Consider the following 25,617-nt stretch of genomic DNA (forward strand, 5'->3'; position numbering starts at 1 on the left):
CATAACCAAGTGATTCAGGTTTATTTGATTTTGGGATGAGCCAAAGTGTTGACTAAACTAAAATTGTGAATTTGACACCCCCAAGAGACTCAATTCAAATGTACATTAACTCAATGTCCATGCATACCACCCATTGTTGTAATTCAACCTGGTCTCAGAGCATTTTGTGTTATTCTGTACATAAATCCATGGCACGCCATATAGTACATGTTACAAATTCCAATTTGCAAAGTATTTAAAAATGAGTTAGTTGCCAAAGAGCCAAACACGCAACCTTTTGGGTTACTAATGTTCGCATTATACGCCCACCCCAATTTTCTTAAGTAACCTTGCTACACATCCTAATTTGAGTGTCCCAGATTTATGCTTGCTGTGTAAATCTGACACACTGCATACCACAGTTCAGCAATACTAAGGCAGCAAAACATCATGGTTCTACTGCTGCTGGCAATCATTCACATCAATGCACCGCTTGTGAGCGGAGAGGAGAGCTACCAAATGCAGGCAACGAAGGCTCAACAGAGAGACCATAGAATTGAGGGTCAGTAGTAGAACACTTGTGGAGCTAAATTAACAGTCCGTGGCATTCATTAGGAACGCATTCACTGAACAATACAATCAGATGCTGCAGAGATGTGAATTTCAGACACTAGCAGAGCTATATGTACAGTATCCCACAGACACACTGTGAAACATTCATGATTTTTTTTTAAACAACCGGTGTGCCATTTTTCACCCACAACCCCATGCCTTTGAAAGAAATCACTTATGACATGTAAATACCAAATCCAACCAAGACATGTAAAAAGGCAAGCAGGGACAATGGGTAAACAAGGTCATACAGTCTCATACTTCAGGTAACACTCTTTCAAATAAGGCACTTGTGTTGAATGTAGACAGTGAAACAGGTCAAATGGCATAATTCCTGTTATTCTGATCAACCCCTTCCCTTCCCGATCCCTTTTTTCCTTCTGTGGAATATAGGTTCAATTAAAAAAAGTGTCCAACCTAACCTCGAACGCTTCGGAAGGTTACAGCTCTCATGGTTAAAGGTGCTGTAAACCCACACCAGAGATGGTGTCTCCCGTCAATCGCTTCCAGATCATGCTTTTAACAGTACATCAATCACACTGCCCACGCTGACTGGACTGGAGCAGTTTAGCACATAGTTGGCTCAGTCAGTGTCCTTCTCCACAGCCTGGCGTGTGGGCGATAAGTCCCTCTGGCGCCCCTGGTGAAAGGGAAGAGAAGTTTCTGGCTTTACAGGCTTTGTCCGCTGGCACAGCATCTCCCAGCCAGGTGATGCCTGTCAATCATCTTACCCGCCACACATGATTTACGTTGTTTACCAGAGTTCCCCTCTCCTTGACCCATGCTGACGCAATCCCAGGTGAGGACGTTTCGAGATTTAGGGATAGCCCTCCTCACTCTCCACCTACCCCTGCATGGCCCTCACTTTGAACTCAGCGAGAGGTGGAGGGAGCAGGGTGGAGAGAGGGAGGATGCAGAGGGGTGGATAAGGACGTTTTCCCTCGTTCTTCACACACGCTCTGGGTTGACATCGTTGCTGACCCTGCGTCTGGGAAACAGCTTGCGCTTCAGTAGAATCAGCTGAGGGAAGAAGAAAATACCGCAAAAGAACGGTCACAAAAACACAAACACGAGGAAGCGACATTACTCTGTCAGCATGTGGCTCTGAGCGGGAGCTTTTAGCTGTATTTTTGAACAGATCAGGGCAACAGCATTTCGGGAGAGTCAACTTAAGTCCTGTAAAGTCACCAAAAGTTGGTTTATTGGTCCAAGGTTGAGCCAATAAACCAGAGATGTAAACAGCTCTCCAACTTCAAGAGGCAGTTTACAAACAAAGCACCTGATGCCTATGAAAAAAAAAGGAGGAGCGTAGCCTTAGGCCTGAGGAGACGGATGATTCTTTTGGACAAAGACAAGACAGCGCCATCAGATTCCTCCATGTCCCAATGGCCCAGTGTGGATTGCCCGTTCCTCCACGGTCGCTCTGGCGATTAACCTTTATTAGGAGAAACTTTACCCTGACCCCCTCGGATCTAATGGGTGTCATAATCAACAAAGAAACCATGCAACCACAATCCACTGCTCATGGTCCAAGAGGGACAGGTTTCAGTCTCATTTCAGTCATTCCAAAGCTCAACCGATAGTGAGGGATATGTGCCCCTGTAGAGCCCTGGGGCTAACTAAGTGCTAAATAGCACATCATCAAGCTACAAGTGTGCCGTTGATATTAGCGAGGCGGAAATATACATGACAGTGTAAAGTCCTACTGACCTGCTCGGCAAAGAAGGAGACGACAGTAAAGATCACCAGAGTCACCAATACACAGTGGGTCCAGAACTTCAGCTTGTCCCGATATACTCGCCTGTAAGACAGAGACAAGACAGTAAGACAGCAAAAATAAACAAACTATTTTTGGGCCATCAATGAATTCCTGACAAAGCAGATAGCTCGCTGAAAGTCATCACTCATATTCTGAACCTAGGCTCCAGTATGACATTTGATTGGGTGATGGACAGGGTGAAATGTTTTTGGGGAGTATCAATGAATACAAAAACAGAAACTCAACAAAAGTCACTACTATCATATTCAGAGTCCAGTCTCAATTATGAAATATTTTAGGCTTGGATAACAGGGTTAAAGGTCATGATGAAATGCATGTTGTTCTAGGGGAAAGGACGACAGGGTAAAGGGGTGACAATGTGACCAGACACCAGGGGACCTCTGCTACCACCCACCTGTCACTTCACTAACACCCTTGTGACTCTTGGAGTGTCGTGTGTGTGTGGATCATATGAGTCTAATTTTAAAGTATCGGTATCTGGGAAGATTCCTCCAGCTCAGGCCTGGCGCTATAAGAGCAGGATCCCACTCTGGGATTCCCAGCGATCATTCATGGCAGTGCTGAACACTCGGAGGTGCTGACAGATAGGATCCTTCATTCTTCTCTTGGAGAAATGGGGAGAGACCTCTGTCTCACATGGTCCTGATACAGTAGGACTATGTACAGTGCCTTGCGAAAGTATTCGGCCCCCTTGAACTTTGCGACCTTTTGCCACATTTCAGGCTTCAAACATAAAGATATAAAACTGTACTTTTTTGTGAAGAATCAACAACAAGTGGGACACAATCATGAAGTGGAACGACATTTATTGGATATTTCAAACTTTTTTAACAAATCAAAAACTGAAAAATTGGCAGTGCAAAATTATTCATCCCCCTTAAGTTAATACTTTGTAGCGCCACCTTTTGCTGCGATTACAGCTGTAAGTCGCTTGGGGTATGTCTCTATCAGTTTTGCACATCGAGAGACTGACATTTTTTCCCATTCCTCCTTGAAAAACAGCTCGAGCTCAGTGAGGTTGGATGGAGAGCATTTGTGAACAGCAGTTTTCAGTTCTTTCCACAGATTCTCGATTGGATTCAGGTCTGGACTTTGACTTGGCCATTCTAACACCTGGATATGTTTATTTTTGAACCATTCCATTGTAGATTTTGCTTTATGTTTTGGATCATTGTCTTGTTGGAAGACAAATCTCCGTCCCAGTCTCAGGTCTTTTGCAGACTCCATCAGGTTTTCTTCCAGAATGGTCCTGTATTTGGCTCCATCCATCTTCCCATCAATTTTAACCATCTTCCCTGTCCCTGCTGAAGAAAAGCAGGCCCAAACCATGATGCTGCCACCACCATGTTTGACAGTGGGGATGGTGTGTTCAGCTGTGTTGCTTTTACGCCAAACATAACGTTTTGCATTGTTGCCAAAAAGTTCAATTTTGTTTTCATCTGACCAGAGCACCTTCTTCCACATGTTTGGTGTGTCTCCCAGGTGGCTTGTGGCAAACTTTAAACAACACTTTTTATGGATATCTTTAAGAAATGGCTTTCTTCTTGCCACTCTTCCATAAAGGCCAGATTTGTGCAATATACGACTGATTGTTGTCCTATGGACAGAGTCTCCCACCTCAGCTGTAGATCTCTGCAGTTCATCCAGAGTGATCATGGACCTCTTGGCTGCATCTCTGATCAGTCTTCTCCTTGTATGAGCTGAAAGTTTAGAGGGACGGCCAGGTCTTGGTAGATTTGCAGTGGTCTGATACTCCTTCCATTTCAATATTATCGCTTGCACAGTGCTCCTTGGGATGTTTAAAGCTTGGGAAATCTTTTTGTATCCAAATCCGGCTTTAAACTTCTTCACAACAGTATCTCGGACCTGCCTGGTGTGTTCCTTGTTCTTCATGATGCTCTCTGTGCTTTTAACGGACCTCTGAGACTATCACAGTGCAGGTGCATTTATACGGAGACTTGATTACACACAGGTGGATTGTATTTATCATCATTAGTCATTTAGGTCAACATTGGATCATTCAGAGATCCTCACTGAACTTCTGGAGTGAGTTTGCTGCACTGAAAGTAAAGGGGCTGAATAATTTTGCACGCCCAATTTTTCAGTTTTTGATTTGTTAAAAAAGTTAGAAATATCCAATAAATGTCGTTCCACTTCATGATTGTGTCCCACTTGTTGTTGATTCTTCACAAAAAAATACACTTTTATATCTTTATGTTTGAAGCCTGAAATGTGGCAAAAGGTCGCAAAGTTCAAGGGGGCCGAATACTTTCGCAAGGCACTGTATCTGTCCATCTATCATTTAGGACAGATACTACAATTGAAAAAGCATCTGTACAGGCATCTTGTATTGTGTGCACATTGTGCTTCTGCACTGCCACCAATTAATGGTATAATGAAAAAATAATGTACTAAATGCAGATCACATATTCAACTGATACACTCCAATACATAATACCATTCCCCTCTCTAGTATAAACCACCCTGGTCCTACCATTCCCCTCTCTAGTATAAACCACCCCGGTCCTACCATTCCCTCTCTAGTATAAACCACCCCGGTCCTACCATTCCCCTCTCTAGTATAAACCGCCCCGGTCCTACCATTCCCCTCTCTCTAGTATAATCTACCCCGGTCCTACCATCCCCCTCTCTCTAGTATAAACCACCCCGGTCCTACCATTCCCCTCTCTCTAGTATAAACCACCCCAGTCCTACCATTCCCCTCTCTCTAGTATAAACCACCCCAGTCCTACCATTCCTGGAGCTCTCCCATGTGGAGGAAGCGATTGCGGTATTCTCTGGGCAGCTCGAACTGGGAGGTCAGGGGGAACATGGACTCATAGAAGTCCCTCAGCACCGCCTTGACAGTCCCTGCGTCCTTATGGCTGTGGTCAATGTTGTCGTTTAGACATATGAACTTCCTGTGAGGAAACACAGTGATGTGGTCAAATCATAAATCCACATCATGGTCATATGGAAAGGTAGTATGACAATAAAACAGGAAGAAGTAGTACATATTAATTAGGCAGGCACCTACAGAAAGCACAGAGAGAATGATAATTATTTGGGGGGTGCTTATCTTTGTCCTGTTACACACAGGTATGTAATGGAAATGTGTCTTTCATATCCCAACTCCCCGAGACACCGGCAGGGAGTGGGGTCACAGCTAGGGTCACTAAGTACCTTGCTCAAGGTCACAACGACAGATCTTTCAACTTGTCCGCTCCAGTATTAGAACCAGTGACCTTTCGGTTACTGGCCCAACTCTCTAACCTCACCTGGGGTTCTTCCTGATGTCATCCAGCTGGCCCACCACATGGGACACGTTGGTCCGCACCATCTTAAAGGCTATCTCCTCCTCGCCCATTATCTCAAACCTGTCAAAGGAGAGGTTTCCATGTTTACTGTGATCTTAAATAGGGTCAGGATATTCAGAGAAAATGTAGGATGGGTGATATATATCAATTAAGGACAGTGGCTGATGGTAGAGAACAGGACTTTTATTTATTTATTGTATTTTCATAGACCCAACCACCCCCTCTTCAGGAGGACAAAAATAACGTTTTTACAGCATTTTCTTCTGTTGTTACACACATTTGCCATACATTTTTTTTTTTTTTGAGAACAGGACTTACTTGTACTTGTTCTGGTCTTTGAAGGCCTTGTGGATGCGCTCTGTGACGGCTTTACAGTGGACCACCAGACCTTTAGTGACGGGAGGCTGTGGATTCAAATACATGAATCAGTCTCTGCACCTCAAGTCAACTACAGCTTATAAATGTTGTTGGGCCACAGCAAAGAGGCAGTGTAGAGTAGTCACCATGCTGGCTTCGTAGTATGCCTCCTGTGTAGGGCTAACGATATGCAGCTGGGTCAGGTTGGTGGGCAGAGTCTTAGAACAGTTGATCAGCAGCTGCTCCAGCCCTGTCAGATCCTGCAACACGCCACACGCTAACACATTAACCTCACTGTACCACTGGTTTGAGATCAGCTTTTAAAACAGGAGTAAAACCAGGGTCGGTATTCATAAAGTGTCTCAGAGTAGACGTGCCGATATTTGGCCTTCGATGATAGACAACATGGACACGCGGGGACCTGATCTTCTACACCCAGACTTCTCTACTGACCTGTAGGTTGAGGGGGAGCTCATGGATGCGAGTGGCCAGCGTTCGGATCTCACGGTCAGACAGAACGCCAGAGTGGTCCGTGTCAATCTCGTCGAACACCTGCGAGACGTTGAGCGGCTGCAGGGCCGACATCAGGAAGTAGAAGTAGGAGAATGAAAACTGCATGTCCTCTGGGTGACGCACGCGGTGAGACGACGTCAGGTCAAACGCCTGTGGGAATCTGAAAGGTGGAGACATTCACATATCAGTTTGTTAAGCAACTAATTCACTTTAACGAGGTAAACAAATGAGTGCTCCGGTTGTTAGACAAGCACTCACAACAGCTACTTCGGTCTTCTATATTACTAACCCAGTATTTCCTGTTTGATGACATTTCCTGCTACTCACATGTCCTGGAGCTCCTGCATGATGAGCCTGTCGATCATGTGGGGCATGTGGGCGGGGACCTTGCGGGAGGTGAAGCCAAACTGGCCGTTGAGCAGCTTGTTGACGTAGCGAAGGGAGTCAGCGAAGGTGTCCTGCAGCCTCCGGCCAGCGGCGGCGCTGTCTGCCTGGTACGCCAGCTCTCCCTCCAGACGCTCCTCCTCCTATAGGAGCCATAGAAAGAGCCAGAAAGCAGCAAGATAATACACAATTAACATTCTGATCAAATTCAGATAACATTCAGATACACATTTACATTTGGAACACTAAAAGTTTAACATACAGTTTCGGAGTAAATGTTTGCGTTCAATCCAATGCACGGTTGTTCTCGATTCTATGTTCTTCATCTCAAGAGCCAGGATTCTTCCTGACTGACCTTGTAACATTATTACAACCCAACCCCAGCTCACCTCCAGCAGGTCCTGGAAGTACTTCCGTCTCTCCCAGGGCAGGAAGCCTCTATCTGAGGAGATGTAGTGCTGCAGCTTCCTGCCCAAAGGAACCCCCCGGGCTCCCTCTGCTCCTTCCTCTGGTCCCTTCTCGGCCCCTGCCCGCTGCTGCTGTGATTGGTCCTCTGATCCCCTGGCTTTGGACATGCTGCCCACCAGGGTGCTCAGCAGCTTGGAGGACGGTGGAGGTTTCTCTGTGGGGGTGGTGTCCTGGGCTTTAGCGGCTTTCGGAAACTCCCCATCCACTAGAACTGGGATGGGGGTTGCTGGAGTCTTTTGTGCTTTCTGTTTCTCTTTCTCACCAACGATGCTCGACTTGGGCACCTCTTCTGGTGCCTCGGTTCCCTCTGGCTCTTTGGTCTTCTCTGCTCCGTTTCTTTCTGGAGTGTGTTGTTCTTCTGGGTTAGCCTCCACTAGCTGTGGTGCGTCTACCTCTCTCCTCACCACATGTCCTACTAGGTCTTTAAAAGGCTTGTCCTGGGGTTTGATCTGGTCAGCTGGTGTTAACCTGGGGCCCCGATTGGCCAGAGCTTTGTACGGCCCCAGCAGTATAGCCTTGGTGAGGTTATAACCCTTCATAGTGATGTCACCCACCAGGAGCTTTCCTTGCAGCCTCTGAAGCTCACTCTGCAAGGCCACCGGTAGCAGGGACACGTTCAGCGCAGGCACCTCCACGATCACCTCATTTTCCACAGGTGACCTCTTCAGGACTCGGGGACCTTGTTTCTCCAGAGGGACATCCTCGAAAGGGACCTCAGGCTCTGCGGTGGCGGTGGTGGGCTTGGCCTCTTTGGCTCCATCTTTGTGGAGTGGGTCGGACACGGACACGTTGGGCTGGGGGAGCTGGCGTGTGTCCACAGCCACGCTGAAGGTCAGGGAGAACTCCTTGTCGTCATCCCCTTGGACAGTGAGGTTGTAGTGGACCAGCGAGGCATTGTGGCCCGAGTGGAGGAGCAGGTGGACCGTCTTCCACTTGTTGGCCACCGAGGTATGGCGCACGGCCGGGTTGTCGCTGACCTGGGCCTCGGTCACCCGGCGAGCCACGCCTGCAAAGCTGAAGTACGGCCTGGTCTCACCCACCGGTAGGGTGTACAGGGTCCTGTTCTTCAGCAGGGTGACACTGTAGAGCTGGTTAAAGTGATCTACAACACACACACACACACACACGATTATCACTGCTCTTCCACCTCACTGGATGAGCTAATGTGACCAGACCAGGAAACACACTTGGCCGACATTCTGCGCATTTTCTCATCAATGAAACATTCTCAGTCTTCTCTTCACAAAAGTAGATTTGGAGACTTGAACCTGTGCCAAAGTTTCAAAAATAATTACGTGGTTTAAAAGGAGCTCAAGGGCAAATTGAGTTATTGTACATGCACACTTCACAGAGTAGGCGTTCCCTCACGTAAAATATGTAAATACATGTTACAAGGCGCAAATAGGATCTGGCTAGCTCGTGCTTGGCACTGCCCACCTCTTTGCTTGTTCTGCCCACTGTGGTAATTTGCTCCCATTGTAAACTGCACATCACATATCTTGGGTTAGTTATCAATATTTTAGCTATAAATAAAGCTTTTCCAGGTCAGGTGATTAAGAAAAACTCCTGGCCCTACTTCAGATCACACTCACCTTGTCCACAGTCGCCCACGTCGAAGCCACAGGAGAGCACGTTGCAGGCCTGGTCGCAGAACTTGTCTGCCAGCCAGGAGTTGGCACAGCCTTGGTTACAGCTGGACACGCCCCCGATGCCACCTAGACCTCCTGCAAACTGCCAGGGCTGATTACCCACTCCGCCCACACCGGTCCCAAACCGGCTGCCCCCAGCTCCTGTGTGGTGGGATGGAGAACAGGAAGAATATCAAGCTCAGTGAAGGACGAGTTGTGACGGAGAAGAGAAGGGAAGAAGGAGAAGAGGCAGACTGGTACAAGGAGGGATAAAGGAGAGATTGTCACCCAGGCAGTCGCCACCATCCCAGTCACAGGCGGAGTTGTTGCAGGCCTTGTCACAATAGCCATCTTTGATCCAGGAGCCAGGACAACCTTCAGCACAGTTAGGGACCGGCCACGTGAGGTACACCTGTAGGGAGAGAGGACAGGCGAGGTACAGGAGGGATGTTAAGACAATATTACAATATACAAAATAACAGAACTTTTCCTCAAAACATAACCCAATCTCATGCTAGCGAGATACAGTTGAAGTTGGAAGTTTACATACACTTTGGTTGGAGTCATTAAAACTTGTTTTTCAACCACTCCACACATTTCTTGTTAACAAACTATAGCTTTGGGAAGTCGGTCAGGCCATCTACTTTGTGCATGACACAAGTCATTTTTACAACAATTGTTTACAGACAGATTCTTTCACTTATAATTCACTGTATCACAATTCCAGTGGGTCAGAAGTTTACATACACTAAGTTGACTGAGCCTTTAAACAGCTTGGAAAATTCCAGAAAATGATGTCATGGCTTTAGAAGCTGCTGATAGGCTAATTGACATCATTTGAATCAATTGGAGGTGTACCTGTGGAGACGTCTTCTGTCTCCTAGAGATGAACGTACTTTGGTGCAAAAAGTGAAAATCAATCCCAGAACAACAGCAAAGGACCTTGTGAAGATGCTGGAGGAAACAGGTACAAAAGTATCTATATCCACAGTAAAATGAGTCCTATATCGACATTACCTGAAAGGCCGCTCAGCAAGGAAGAAGCCACTGCTCCAAAACCGCCATAAAAAAAGCCAGACTACAGTTTGCAACTGATCGTACTATTTGGAGAAATGTCCTCTGGTCTGATGAAACAAAAATGAAACTGTTTGGCCATAATGACCATCGTTATGTTTGGAGGAAAAAGGGGGAGGCTTACAAGCCGAAGAACACCATCCCAACCGTAAAGCACGGGGTGGCAGCATTGTGGGGGTGCTTTGCTATAGGAGGGACTGGTGCACTTCACAAAATAGATGGCATCATGAGGTAGGGAAATTATGTGGATATATTGAAGCAACATCTCAAGACATCAGTCAGGAAGTTAAAGCTTGGTCGCAAATGGGTCTTCCAAATGGACAACGAACCCAAGCATGCTTCCAAAGTTGTGGCAAAATGACTTAAGGACAACAAAGTCAAGGTATTGGAGTGGCCATCACAAAGCCCTGACCTCAATCCCATAGAACATTTGTGGTCAGAACTGACAAAGCATGTGCGAGCAAGGAGGCCTACAAACCTGACTCAGTTACACCAGCTCTGTCAGGAGGAATGGGCCAAAATTCACCCAACTTATTGTGGGAATCTTGTGGAAGGCTACCCGGAACGTTTGACCCAAGTTCAACAATTTTTAAGCAATGCTACCAAATACTAATTGAGTGTATGTAAACTTCTGACCCACTGGGAATGTGCTGAAAGTATTAAAAGCTGAAATAAATAATTATCTCTACTATTATTCTGACATTTCACATTCTTAAAATAAAGTGGTGATTCTAACTGACCTAAGACAGGGAATGTTTTACTAGGATTGAATGTCAGGAATTGTGAAAAACTGAGTTTAAATGTATTTGGCTACGGTGTAAACTTCCGACTTCAACTGCATGTTACATTTATATGAAATGATAAAGAGTCTACATTAGCACAAACTTTAGCTAGTGAGCTAAATTCCAGACCATGGATCTAGTAACACTTGAATTTCAGTCTAGACCCCGACCTTCTGTCCTTTGGAGTGACTGAAGAAGTCGTCAGGCCACACGTCCTTCCCGAACATGACGTCGTCGTTGAGGTAGATGAACTTCTGAGACAGGCCTGGGATTCGGTGAATGTGGGTCTCAATGGCAGGGGAACTGAAGGTGGGTAGGTGGGTGTGGTTCTGGAAGACATCCTACACAGGAGAGACAATCATATGGCAACTTGGATTTTTTTTCTTAACTAAAGGCCCAGAATTCTTCCTGCTCCGGTCACAACATACCTTATTTTCTGTTATTGTCAACAATCATGTGAGAGTAGTACTGTAGGTCTCAGGTGTACCTGGTGTGTTACCACGGTGACGCGGGGGTTGTCCAGGTTCAGCCAGGAGGGGATCTGCCCATTGGTCACGATGAAGATGTGCCGCACCCAGGGGGCGTGTCTCTCCACCGAGCGCAGCGAATAACGCAGCTCCTCGTTGTCCTCGAATCGACTGGCCGAGACGTCCTCGTCCTGCTTGGACTAGTGGGGGCAGAGAGCAGAGCAGAGGGGTCTGAGACATGCTTTCACCGTGCTCTGAAAAGAGACAAATCTAAAATGTTTGCACTACATGTCATTGTATTTTATCCTCACGGTCATATAGGTAGAGAACAATGGAAGTTCTCAGTCCAGCAGCTTAGTTCCACTCACTGATACTTACTACACCATGAATGGACAGTGGAACTGCATTAGGAGCGCTAACTCGCGTCTCTTTATCCTGAACATACACCGTTGATCTTCCTTGATAGATAGTGGGTGACGGGACAGAGGCAGAGTGAGGTCCTACCTGTGTGATGGCAGTCAGGTCCCAGAAAAGATACGCAGCGCTGATGGTCAGCTCTTTCCCGTCCAAGGTCAGGTTCTTTTTGGCCTGCTGGGTCAGGTCAGTAAAGTCCTGAGGGCTGTTCAGATGGAGCAGGGCGATACTGGCCTCCGTATACAGCTGGAACTATGGGAAAGAGCGAGACAGAAACACAAACATGTCAGTGTGGCACCAGAGACAGCAGATGCTACTCAGCATAGCCATGAGAAAACAACTCAAATATCACAGCATTTATTAGGAGCCAAGGACACAACAAAACAGATATATTTTTATGAACCACTTTAGACGTAGTGGCCATGTCAAAGGTTATATGGCGCCGGGCCTAAAATCCATTATTGTGACTTTGGTTACCGCTCCTGTCCCAGGGAAGAATTCCGTGTGACAGAGATGACAGAGCCACCACATGACGGGTGCATACACAGACTACTAGGCTGAACGTGAGCTGGGTTCATCAAAATCAAATTGCTTTGTTGACCTATAACCTCTGACCCGTGGCCAGTTTAAAGGATGGACCACATCAAAGCAGAGGAATCGTCACCACCAACCACAACTACTGTACCCTTCAAGAAAGAATACCCCACATTCATGCCACTGGGGATATGGGAACGTGAGTGAGTGAGGCAGGGTTCAAAGGAAGGAAAGAGTGGGGCGGGCTCTTGGAAAATTCTGTGATGTAATTTCTGTGTGGGGGAGCTGGTATTGATCTCATGGTTGGAATGGAAAGCATGGCTCGGTATCCTTGCATGGGTCATCTCAGTCGTTGTGTGCGTGTCTCATCTCAGTCATTGTGTGCGTGTCTCATCTCAGTCATTGCCTCTCATAACCATCTGTCCCGACTCCCTCATCTCCTTAGTCCCTAGCCTTCCAGACAACCCACAAACCACTGAGCCAGAACCCAAACACCTTACTGCTGCTGATCTCCCTCTCAGCCTTCGCGTTTTTTTCTCTGCTCCTGTTGTTATATAAATCCCGAAGATGAGGCAAGGACAGCCAACTGGAGATCACACTTCCATTTTTATTAGCCCCTTTTATAGGATCTGTTAACACACAGCTCCATGTGTCTGTACAAGTGCACGAACACACACACCTCCATGTCACAGTAACACAAAGACAATAGTAAACATGGCTTTATATAGCTTTACTAGGAAAGGCATTGGCAGTATCAACATTCTTGTCCACATCTGCCTGTCAGCAGCCCGTCAAAAGACGCAGGCGTTTAGTTGAAGTATTTAAGGTCTCGTCATACCTGTTATCATGAGCCAATGTCAATAGTGACCGGAGGATCCAAACATCAGCTGCTGTTCCTACTCCTGACATTTAAACTACTTCATTACTTTTAAAAACGTCATTAGTCAGTTGAGACAAAGATGTGTATACATACAAACCACAAATACAGTAAAACCTTGAACCACATGCTCCGGAAGCAAAAAACTGAAGCCTAAATATACCTAACCTGGGTAGCCCAAACCAAATCTTGCGTGTATCACGAGTCTAACACAAACCAGAGTCCAGTAAATATTTTAGCACAACTAAAATGAGTCAGGCTTGATAACGTCATACGATCGTCGATCCATCATCCCTCCACGTCTCAAACTCAGCAGGGATCATCAACTAGATTCAGCTGATTTTGTTCGAGAGGATGGCTAGCGGCCCGGAACAGAGTGACAAATCATTTGTAGACTGCAAGTTGATCGCAAGAAGCCCAAACAGATGCAATATTTGACTAAAACATTATTATAAACCTTGCCTACGTTTGTATACGATCACGTGTCTCTATTAAGAGTGGGACTGCTTGGGAACAGGTTTCCCCAAATTAAAATCACAAGGAGTTCATTTCCTGCTGTTTTAACAGTATTTTCTGTCCAACAATAAATAAATAAAAATATATATAATATTTTGCGGGCCACCAGTTGGGAAATGCTGGTCTACAATATAACCAGGGGTCATTCCAGTCATATGATGAAGGCCAGTGAGGTGAACGGGGAAATGATGCGTCTTGGTGGAATCTATGAATTCCCCGTGGGGTGGCTCGTCCAGGAATATTGTGGCAGCTTCTGGCGCACGTCTTCAATATCAGCAGCCTAGTTCCCTTCGATACAATCTCTCTCCATCTTTCCCCACGGTCATTATCTCGTACTGTCTGTTCAATACAAATCTGAAATACCTAAAAACGATACACATAAAACAAAATAGTATAACTGTGTGACTATCATGGCTTTAAATGTCGTTATACTTTACTGCTTCTATTGATTTACTATTTTAGTATATTCTCTCCATACACACTAGCTGCACATTCTAACCTCGAGTACATAAACAATAGGCTATCCTATACAAGTTAGCTATACATTAATAACAACATGTCAGTTAGAGGAACACACAAACAGAGGGCATTATTTTCTAGGCGACAGTGTGAGCAGATGGGGGTTGTGGGGCCTCTCCCCCCCCTCTCTGTCTCTCTCCCCTGCCGTGTCTCTCTGCATTCTATCCCTCTCCCGTCGTGCGTCTCTCTCTCTCCCTCACCCGCCGTGTCTCTCTCTGTCTAAATTCCCCCCCAACCCCTCCATGTCTACTCATTCTCCCTTCCTCCTCCGTGTCTCCGCATTCTCCCCTCCTCCTCCGTGTCTCCGCATTCTCCCCTCCTCCTCCGTGTCTCTGCATTCTCCCCCCTCCTCCGAGTCTCCGCATTCTCCCCCCCTCCTCCGAGTCTCCGCATTCTCCCACCCTCCTCCGTGTCTCCGCATTCTCCCCACCCTCCTCCGTGTCTCCGCACTCTCCCCCCCTCCTCCGTGTCTCCGCACTCTCCCCCCCTCCTCCGTGTCTCCGCACTCTCCCCCGTGTCTCCGCACTCTTCCCATCCGTGTCTCCGCACTCCCCCCCCCCTCCGTGTCTCCGAATTCTCCCCCCCCCCTCCGTGTCTCCGCATTCTCCCCCCCTCCGTGTCTCCGCATTCTCCCCCCCCCTCCGTGTCTCCGCATTCTCCCCCCCCCCCTCCGTGTCTCCGCACTCTCGCCTCCTCCGTGTCTCCGCATTCTCGCCTCCTCCGTGTCTCCGCATTCTCGCCCCCTCCGTGTCTCCGCATTCTCCCCCCCTCCGTGTCTCCGCATTCTCGCCTCCTCCGTGTCTCCGCATTCTCGCCTCCTCCGTGTCTCCGCATTCTCGCCCCCTCCGTGTCTCCGCATTCTCGCCCCCTCCGTGTCTCCGCATTCTCGCCCCCTCCGTGTCTCCGCATTCTCGCCCCCTCCGTGTCTCCGCATTCTCCCCCCCTCCGTGTCTCCGCATTCTCCCTCCCTCCGTGTCTCCGCATTCTCCCCCCCCTCCGTGTCTCTGCATTCTCTCCCTCCTCCGTGCCTCTGCATTCTCTCCCCCCCTCCGTGTCTCCGCATTCTCCCCCCCTCCGTGTCTCCGCATTCTCGCCTCCTCCGTGTCTCCGCATTCTCGCCTCCTCCGTGTCTCCGCATTCTCGCCCCCTCCGTGTCTCCGCATTCTCGCCCCCTCCGTGTCTCCGCATTCTCGCCCCCTCCGTGTCTCCGCATTCTCGCCCCCTCCGTGTCTCCGCATTCTCCCCCCCTCCGTGTCTCCGCATTCTCCCTCCCTCCGTGTCTCCGCATTCTCCCCCCCCCTCCGTGTCTCTGCATTCTCTCCCTCCTCCGTGCCTCTGCATTCTCTCCCCCCCTCCGTGTCTCTGCATTCTCCTCCCCTCCGTGTCTCTGCATTCTCCTCCCCTCCGTGTCTCTGCATTCTCCTCCCCTCCGTCTCTGCATCCACCCCCCTCCGTGTCTCCGCATTCCCGCCTCCCCCCTCCGTGTCTCTGCATTCTCCGCCCCCTCCGTGTCTCTGCATTCTCCGCCCCCTCCGTGTCTCTGCATTCTACCCCCCCGTGTCTCTGCATTCTACCCCCCCCCCTCCGTGTCTCCCCCCTCCGTCTCCGCATTCTCCCCCCCCTCCGTCTCCGCATTCTCCCCCCCCTCCGTCTCCGCATTCCCCCCCCCCTCCGTCTCCGCATTCTCCCCCCCTCCGTGTCTCCGCATTCTCCCCCCCTCCGTGTCTCCGCATTCTCCCCCCCTCCGTGTCTCCGCATTCTCCCCATTCCCCCCCCTCCGCAGTCTCCGCATTCTCCCCCCCTCCTCCGAGTCTCCGCATTCTCCCCCCCTCCTCCGAGTCTCCGCATTCTCCCCCCCTCCTCCGTGTCTCCGCATTCTCCCCCCCCTCCTCCGTGTCTCCGCATTCTCCCCCCCTCCTCCGTGTCTCCGCACTCTCCCCCCTCCTCCGTGTCTCCGCATTCTCCCCCCCTCCTCCGTGTCTCCGCATTCTCCCCCCCTCCTCCGTGTCTCCGCATTCTCCCCCCCCCCCGTGTCTCCACATTCCCCCCTCCCCCCGTGTTTCCGCATTCCCCCCTCCCCCCTCCGTGTCTCTGCATTCTCCGCCCCCTCCGTGTCTCTGCATTCTCCGCCCCCTCCGTGTCTCTGCATTCTACCCCCCCCTCCGTCTCCGCATTCTCCCCCCCCTCCGTCTCCGCATTCCCCCCCCCCTCCGTCTCCGCATTCTCCCCCCCTCCGTGTCTCCGCATTCTCCCCCCCTCCGTGTCTCCGCATTCTCCCCCCCTCCGTGTCTCCGCATTCTCCCCATTCCCCCCCCTCCGCAGTCTCCGCATTCTCCCCCCCTCCTCCGAGTCTCCGCATTCTCCCCCCCTCCTCCGAGTCTCCGCATTCTCCCCCCCTCCTCCGTGTCTCCGCATTCTCCCCCCCTCCTCCGTGTCTCCGCATTCTCCCCCCCTCCTCCGTGTCTCCGCACTCTCCCCCCTCCTCCGTGTCTCCGCATTCTCCCCCCCCCTCCGTGTCTCCGCATTCTCCCCCCCTCCTCCGTGTCTCCGCATTCTCCCCCCCCCCCGTGTCTCCACATTCCCCCCTCCCCCCGTGTTTCCGCATTCCCCCCTCCCCCCTCCGTGTCTCTGCATTCTCCGCCCCCTCCGTGTCTCTGCATTCTCCGCCCCCTCCGTGTCTCTGCATTCTACCCCCCCCGTGTCTCCGCATTCTACCCCCCCGTGTCTCCGCATTCTCCCCCCCTCCGTCTCCGCATTCTCCCCCCCTCCGCATTCTCCCCCCCTCCGTCTCCGCATTCTCCCCCCCTCCTCCGTGTCTCCGCATTCTCCCCCCCTCCTCCGTGTCTCCGCATTCTCCCCCCTCCTCCGTGTCTCCGCATTCTCCCCCGTGTCTCCGCATTCTCCCCCCCTCCTCCGTGTCTCCGCACTCTCCCCCCCTCCTCCGTGTCTTCGCACTCTCCCCCCCCTCCGTGTCTTCGCTCTCCCCCCCTCCTCCGTGTCTCCGCATTCTCCCCCCTTCCTCCGTGTCTCCGCATTCTCCCCCCTTCCTCCGTCTCCGCATTCTCCCCCCCTCCTCCGTGTCTCCGCATTCCCCCCCCCCTCCGTGTCTCCGCATTCCCCCCCCCCTCCGTGTCTCCGCATTCTCCCCCCCTCCTCCGTGTCTCCGCATTCTCCCCCCCTCCTCCGTGTCTCCGCATTCTCCCCCCCTCCGTGTCTCCGCATTCCCCCCCCACCCCCGTGTCTCCGCATTCTCTCCCCCCCTCCTCCGTGTCTTCGCACTCTCCCCCCTTCCGTGTCTCCGCATTCTCCCCCCCTCCGTGTCTCCGCATTCTCCCTCCCTCCGTGTCTCCGCATTCTCCCCCCCTCCTCCGTGTCTCTGCATTCTCTCCCCCCTCCGTGCCTCTGCATTCTCTCCCCCCCTCCGTGTCTCTGCATTCTCCTCCCCTCCGTGTCTCTGCATTCTCCTCCCCTCCGTGTCTCTGCATTCTCCTCCCCTCCGTCTCTGCATCCCCCCCCCCTCCGTGTCTCCGCATTCCCGCCTCCCCCCTCCGTGTCTCTGCATTCTCCACCCCCTCCGTGTCTCTGCATTCTCCGCCCCCTCCGTGTCTCTGCATTCTACCCCCCCCCCGTGTCTCTGCATTCTACCCCCCCCTCCGTGTCTCTGCATTCTCTCCCCCCCTCCGTGTCTCTGCATTCTCTCCCCCCTCCGTCTCCGTATTCTCCCCCCCTCCGTCTCCGCATTCCCCCCCCCCTCCGTCTCCGCATTCTCCCTCCCCCTCCGTCTCCGCATTCTCCCCCCCTCCGTGTCTCCGCATTCTCCCCCCCTCCGTGTCTCCGCATTCTCTCCCCCTCCGTGTCTCCGCATTCTCCCCATTCCCCCCCCCTCCGCAGTCTCCGCATTCTCCCCCCCTCCTCCGAGTCTCCGCATTCTCCCCCCCTCCTCCGAGTCTCCGCATTCTCCCCCCCTCCTCCGTGTCTCGGCATTCTCCCCCCCTCCTCCGTGTCTCCGCATTCTCCCCCCTCCTCCGTGTCTCCGCACTCTCCCCCCCTCCTCCGTGTCTCCGCACTCTCCCCCCTCCTCCGTGTCTCCGCACTCTCCCCCCCTCCTCCGTGTCTCCGCATTCTCCCCCCCTCCTCCGTGTCTCCGCATTCTCCCCCCCTCCTCCGTGTCTCCGCATTCTCCCCCCCTCCTCCGTGTCTCCGCATTCTCCCCCCCCCCGTGTCTCCGCATTCCCCCCGTGTTTCCGCATTCCCCCCTCCCCCCTCCGTGTCTCTGCATTCTCCGCCCCCTCCGTGTCTCTGCATCCCCCCCTCCTCCGTGTCTCCGCATTCTCCCCCGTGTCTCCGCATTCTCCCCCCCTCCTCCGTGTCTCCGCACTCTCCCCCCCTCCTCCGTGTCTTCGCACTCTCCCCCCCTCCTCCGTGTCTTCGCACTCTCCCCCCCTCCTCCGTGTCTCCGCATTCTCCCCCCCTCCTCCGTGTCTCCGCATTCTCCCCCCCTCCGTGTCTCCGCATTCCCCCCCCCTCCGTGTCTCCGCATTCTCCCCCCCCCCCGTGTCTCCGCATTCTCCCCCCCACCCCCGTGTCTCCGCATTCTCCCCCCCCCCCGTGTCTCCGCATTCCCTCCCCCCCCTCCCCGTGTCTCCGCATTCCCTCCCCCCCTCCCCGTGTCTCCGCATTCCCTCCCCCCCTCCGTGTCTCCGCATTCCCCCCTCCCACCTCCGTGTCTCCGCACTCTCCCCCCCTCCTCCGTGTCTTCGCACTCTCCCCCCCTCCTCCGTGTCTTCGCACTCTCCCCCCCTCCTCCGTGTCTTCGCACTCTCCCCCCCTCCTCCGTGTCTCCGCATTCTCCCCCCCTCCTCCGTGTCTCCGCACTCTCCCCCTCTCCTCCGTGTCTCCGCATTCTCCCCCCCTCCTCCGTGTCTCCGCATTCTCCCCCCCTCCTCCGTGTCTCCGCATTCTCCCCCCCTCCTCCGTGTCTCCTCATTCTCTCCCCCACCCCGTGTCTCCGCATTCTCCCCCCACCCCCGTGTCTACGCATTCTCCCCCCCCCCCCCCGTGTCTCCGCATTCTCTCCCCCCCTCCGTGTCTCTGCATTCTCCTCCCCTCCGTGTCTCCGCATTCTCCCCCCCTCCTCCGTGTCTCCGCATTCTCCCCCCCTCCTCCGTGTTTCCGCATTCCCCCCCCTCCGTGTCTCTCCGCATTCTCCCCCCCCCCCTCCGTGTCTCTGCATTCTCTGCCCCCTCCGTGTCTCTGCATTCTCCGCCCCCTCCGTGTCTCTGCATTCTACCCCCCCGTGTCTCTGCATTCTACCCCCCCTCGTCTCTGCATTCTACCCCCCCTCCGTGTCTCCGCATTCTCTCCCCCCTCCGTGTCTCCGCATTCTCTCCCCCCCTCCGTCTCCGCATTCTCCCCCCCCTCCGTCTCCGCATTCTCCCCCCCCTCCGTCTCCGCATTCTCCCCCCCTCCGTCTCCGCATTCTCCCCCCCCTCCGTCTCCGCATTCTCCCCCCCCTCCGTCTCCGCATTCTCCCCCCCTCCGTCTCCGCATTCTCCCCCCCCCTCCGTCTCCGCATTCTCCCCCCCCTCCGTCTCCGCATTCTCCCCCCCCTCCGTCTCCGCATTCTCCCCCCCTCCGTCTCCGCATTCTCCCCCCCTCCGTCTCCGCATTCTCACCCCCCTCCGTCTCTGCATTCTCACCCCCCTACGTGTCTCTGCATTCTCCCCCCCGCAGTCTCCCTCCCTCTCCCCCCCTCCGCCTCGCTCTCTCTCCCCCTCTGTGTCTCTGCATTCTCTCCCTCCCCTTCCCCCCGCCGTCTCTACATTCTCCCCCACCCCCCGCCTTCCCTCCACCTTTCCCCCTCTGGACGTTTCTTTGCTCCACCCCCCTCTGGCCATCCCCCCCCCCCCCCCCCCCCCGGCCGTCTCTCTGCTCCCCCCTCCCTCTCTCTGGCCGCCCCGCTGCCCCCCCCCCCCCACCCTCTCTGGCCGCCCCCCCCACCCTCTCTGGCCGCCCCCCCCCCCCCCACCCGTCTCTCTGCTCTCCACCCCCACCTCTGGCCGTCTCTCTGCTCCCCCCCCCCTCTCTGGCCGTCTCTCTGCTCTCCACCCCCTCTGGCCGTCTCTCTGCTCTCCACCTCCCCTCTGGCCTTCTCTCTGCTCTCCACCCCCCCTGGCCTTCTCTCTGCTCTCCACCCCCCCTCTGGACTTCTCTCTGCTCTCCACCCCCCCTCTGGACTTCTCTCTGCTCTCCACCCCCCCTCTGGACTTCTCTCTGCTCTCCACCCCCCCTCTGGACTTCTCTCTGCTCTCCACCCCCCCTCTGGACTTCTCTCTGCTCTCCACCCCCCCTCTGGACTTCTCTCTGCTCTCCACCCCCCCTCTGGACTTCTCTCTGCTCTCCACCCCCCCTCTGGACTTCTCTCTGCTCTCCACCCCCCCTCTGGACTTCTCTCTGCTCTCCACCCCCCCTCTGGACTTCTCTCTGCTCTCCACCCCCCCTCATGACTTCTCTCTGCTCTCCACCCCCCCTCATGACTTCTCTCTGCTCTCCACCCCCCCTCATGACTTCTCTCTGCTCTCCACCCCCCCTCATGACTTCTCTCTGCTCTCCACCCCCCCTCATGACTTCTCTCTGCTCTCCACCCCCCCTCTGGCCGTCTCTCTGCCCCCCCCCTCCGTCTCTCTGCCCCCCCCCCCCCCCCCCCCGTCTCTCTGCTCTCCACCCCCTCTGGCCGTCTCTCTGCTCTCCACCCCCTCTGGCCGTCTCTCTGCTCTCCACCCCCTCTGGCCGTCTCTCTGCTCTCCACACCCTCTGGTCGTCTCTCTGCTCTCCACCCCCTCTGGCCGTCTCTCTGCCCCCCCTCCCTGTCTCTCTGCTGCCCCCCCGGCCGTCTCTATGCTCTCCACCCCCTCTGGCCGTGTCGCTGCTCTCCACCCCCTCTGGCCGTCTCTCTGCTCTCCACCCCCTCTGGCCGTCTCTCTGCTCTCCACCCCCTCTGGCCGTCTCTCTGCTCTCCACCCCCTCTGGCCGTCTCTCTGCTCTCCACCCCCTCTGGTCGTCTCTCTGCTCTCCACCCCCTCTGGCCGTCTCTCTGCCCCTCCCCGTCTCTCTGCTGCCCCCCCGGCCGTCTCTATGCTCTCCACCCCCTCTGGCCGTGTCTCTGCTCTCCACCCCCTCTGGCCGTCTCTCTGCTCTCCACCCCCTCTGGCCGTCTCTCTGCTCTCCACCCCCTCGCCGTCTCTCTGCTCTCCCCCCCAATCGCCGTCTCTCTGCTATCCACCCCCTCGCCGTCTCTCTGCTCTCCACCCCCTCGCCGTCTCTCTGCTCTCCACCCCCTCGCCGTCTCTCTGCTCTCCACCCCCTCGCCGTCTCTCTGCTCTCCACCCCCATCGCCGTCTCTCTGCTCTCCACCCCCATCGCCGTCTCTCTGCTCTCCACCCCCTCGCCGTCTCTCTGCTCTCCACCCCCTCACTCTGCATTCTCTCCCCCTCCCACCGTGTCTCTTCCACCCCCTCGCCGGCTCTCCACCCCCTATCTCTGTATTCTCTCCCTCTTTCCCTGTGTCTCTCCACCCCCTCGCCGCTTCTCTCCCCCCTCACCGCCTCTGCATTCTCTCCCCCTTCCCCCATGTCTCCCCCCTCGCCATCTCTCTCTACATTCTCTCTCCCCTCCCAGCGTGTCTCTGCATTCTTTCTCCCTCTCCCCCGTCTCTCTGCATTCTCTCTCCCCCTCTCCGCATTCTCTGCACCCCTCGGGCGAGAGAGAGAGCGAGAGAGAGAGAGCGAGCGAGCGAGCGAGAGCGAGCGAGCCAGAGAAAAGAGAAGGAGAGGCAGTAGGATGATAAGGAGGGCTCACTGTAGTCAGGAGTCTGCAGATCACAGACACTTTCTATTGTAGTGTAGATGAACGGGAGAAGACAGTTTAAAGGAGGATTTTTAAGCCTCGAGACAATTGAGATATTAAATAGGCAAGACAAAATATTTAAGTGCCTATGAACAGGGTATGGTAGCAGGTGACGGGCACACCGGTTTGAGTGTGTCAAGTAATGCAACGCTGCTGCGTGTTTCACGCTCAACAGTTTCCTGTTTGTATCAACAATAGTCCACCACCCAAAGGACATCCATCCAACTTGAGTCCATGTGGAGTCCATGCCCTGACTAATAGGCTGTTCTGAGGGCAACACAATATTTGGAAGGTGTTCCTAATGTTTTGTACACTCCGTGTAGCTTTGTAATAGCCTGTCTCAATGCCTGCGGTGAGACAGAACTACAGTACAGTTATTTATTTTACAGTAAACTATGACTGGATTATTTTCTTTGATTATCTCAAGAGTAATCTGGCTTGTTACTGGCATTCGCCCTCCCGAAACATTTCAGTTCTGATTAGAGAAAATGATTAGATAGACAACCCGTGGCCAAACTAAACTTGGGCTCTTTACTACCATAATAACTTAAAATAGATGGAGACCTCGTCTGCTGAAGCGTTATTACTTATTTAATCCGGTATAATTATATTGTTTAAGGTCTGTGGTTATGGCAGACAGACCGTATCCGTGTTCAGTTTGAACACAATAGATTCTGTCTTGATCCTGTCTGATATACCAACGGTTGGAGCACGGCAATGACTAGCCCATCTTTCACGTCATGATTCTGAGGTACAGCAAGGGTGACATCTAGTGGCTATATGAATGTAGTTACATATTATATTCATTTGTCCTGGAATTGTATATTTTTTCCTAAAAATCTGCATTTCTCATTAAATGTAAATAAAATACATTGTGGCATATCTGTGCCTGGTTAAGAAAACACTGTAAAACTGTATCATGTCAAACACTGGCCTCTAGTGAAATAACAGATACAGCACCCTGTCTAAAATAATACAGTATTTGACTTAGCACTGTGTTTTCCTGCTAGATTATGCCATTTGTTTTCCTTTTTCCATCTAGGTTAGTCTTACCTGTTTGATTTTGCCAGTGACAACAGATGGCAGTTTGACTCTGAGCTGCTCGGTCTCCTTGAAGGATGCTGGGAAGCCACTGAGGTAGGCCAGGCTCTGCATGCGGACCAGACCCGGTGCTTCCTTATCTGTGGTCTACAGGAGGAACAACAACACAGTAGCTTATCGTTACCACATGACCGTGTGTCCATTTGCTTATTCATCCTTAAGGACCAGTGTATCCAATAGGGGTAAATGCTCAATCATATAATTGTGCTGGAATCAGAAAGGTCTCGGAAGTGTTGATTGCGCCTGGTGCAACAGAACTTCTAATAGCATACAGAGTCAGGTAACTCACCAGGTAACATCTAGAGACCGAGCGCTTCAGAGCCTCACGGGGAGCGTCTGTGTAGGCCTTGTCCGCTGTGGGAGTGAGGGGGGAGACGAGACAGAGATTTTGCTGTGGTGACATGATTGGTGTTCTCGTACTGAGTGGGTAGCAGAACTGTGAACTGAAATAGCATGCGTGTCGAGTGCCAGTTAGGAGTGTTAGTATCAATGACTCTTTACCATCAGCCTGGGAGTGAAAGACGACCACAGACACCGTGGTGGAGGGGTGGAGGGGCTTGGCCACCTGCAGCAGCAGCTTGGCGGTGGAGAAGGAGGGCGAGAGCGACGGCAGCTCCTTCAGAGTGACGTTGGCTGGCAGAGCCGGGTCCAGGGCTAGCATAGGCGCTATGATACAATGGGACAGCAGACATTCTAGCTTCACGCTGCAAACAGAAACACAGACGTATAAGGAGAAAGAGGGAGATAAAACAGTCACAAAAAGGTCACCAAACACCAAGATGTTGGATTGGCGTTGTTGACACTGTCTCTACTTCTACCAAACCACTATGGCTTGTGAAAAACCCCGCTCTGTCTTGCTGCAATTTGCACCCCTTGCACAAGGCTTCCTTTGTGCTGTGGTTGCATCTCACGCCTTAATGTCTGTGGTCAGAAGCCAACTGTTGTTGCAGATTGGTCGACTACACTGAGACCCTCTCTCCCAAACACTTAGTTGAGCGAGAAACAGGAAATGTCAAAACCCTTGATCTAAGACGACCGCAGTTTGTGTCTCAATAAGATGGTGCATCATCAACTCCCTGCCCTTAGAGTTTGGAAGCATCCATATTGAGCTAGATATGTAAAGAATCAGTATGAAAACCACAGTAAATCTACAGTAAAGTACAGGTGTTTCTATCTTGTCACTCACCTGTCCTTTGGCAATTCAGTCGGATCACTTGCATTCTTCCCCAGCTGTTCCCTATGGTGAGAAACAGTCCAGAAAGTCAACGCACTGATCAGTTACCGCATGGAATGTGTTGTTGGGGAATGTTCTAGTATTGTGATTGACAATCGACCTTTGAGCTAACACAATCTCCCACTGGAAATATTAGTTAACTACTTATTTGGTGTCCCCTAGTCTTCACAACAGGATGAATGGGAATGATTCAATCACAGTAATCATGTAATGTGAAGAAGTACCCGCTTCCTCAACGTGCTAATGACCGCCTCTCAGAACACTCAGTGGACCACAGTAACCCTCTCGCCGTCCAAAACAAATATGTTCAGCGTGCATTCACGTAATACTATTTGTGTAGCCTAATGTGTGGGACGTGTAACTGAAGTCTCTGTGACCATGTGAAGTACCGCAATGTTCTCTGCTCTTCCTCCAGCTGCTCTCTCACACCACGTAGCTGCTTCATCAGGTCGGTGTCCGTGCCATTCACCCAGGTGTACACCACATCTATGGGCATGGGCTGGCACAACCTACAGCGGCACAACACCATAGAGAAGATACACATCCATTTCAAATCAGTAGACAGACGAAAGCACCATTTGGAATAGTGAATTGAGACAGTGAAACACTGGTTATCCCTGTAGTGGATAGCACTTGGGCAGGGAGGGTTTCTCACCGAGTCTGGAATGATTTCCCAGCTACATTGTCTCTATACGAGTCAAACAGTACATGGTACTGATCCCTACTCCACTCTACCACCACCTACACACACAGAGAGAAAGAGAGAGAGAGGGATAAGTTAACTGCTGCATCATTGCGTTTGACAAGGGTTAGCTTGTTAGCTAACTAGGCTACTTACTTCTCCAAACTGGAAGGCAGAGATGATCATGAGGACTATCCCTCCAAAGCAGAGGTACAGTCCATAGCGATGGGACAGACAGGTGTAGGTCTGTCTCTGCAAGAGTTTCAGTACTGAATTGATTATCACCATGGTTCTCCTTTGCAATCCATATCTCTTCAGTCATTCACCGAAGACGCGGGAGCATATCGGATGTTAATATAAAATAAACACTACAAAACGAACGACGTCTTCTTTGTCACATGACAACTAACAAAAACTGTCAAAACATATGACCAACCATTGCACTTCCTTTATGGTGATGTGCGCCTTGTCTCA

The 25,617-nt window shown here is 52.3% G+C and overlaps 1 protein-coding gene across 1 annotated transcript; it reads right to left on the reverse strand.

Moving 5' to 3' along the window:
- Positions 1–5: 5 nt before the first annotated feature.
- On the reverse strand, positions 6–25,617 carry gnptab (N-acetylglucosamine-1-phosphate transferase subunits alpha and beta). Its single transcript, XM_021563801.2, has 21 exons — positions 25,300–25,617; positions 25,117–25,202; positions 24,851–24,970; positions 24,414–24,464; positions 23,729–23,931; positions 23,517–23,581; positions 23,180–23,314; positions 11,866–12,027; positions 11,382–11,561; positions 11,065–11,235; positions 9,327–9,450; positions 9,003–9,200; positions 7,332–8,512; positions 6,886–7,085; positions 6,499–6,718; positions 6,192–6,305; positions 6,007–6,092; positions 5,650–5,748; positions 5,125–5,292; positions 2,302–2,392; positions 6–1,611 (listed from the first exon to the last, which is right to left on the reverse strand). Exons 1-21 carry the CDS (start codon positions 25,429–25,431, stop codon positions 1,540–1,542), a joined length of 3,858 nt encoding a protein of 1,285 aa, XP_021419476.2. The 5' UTR covers positions 25,432–25,617; the 3' UTR covers positions 6–1,539.

The sequence above is a fragment of the Oncorhynchus mykiss genome, chromosome 15, assembly GCF_013265735.2.
Source record: "Oncorhynchus mykiss isolate Arlee chromosome 15, USDA_OmykA_1.1, whole genome shotgun sequence".
Lineage (NCBI taxonomy): Eukaryota > Metazoa > Chordata > Actinopteri > Salmoniformes > Salmonidae > Oncorhynchus > Oncorhynchus mykiss.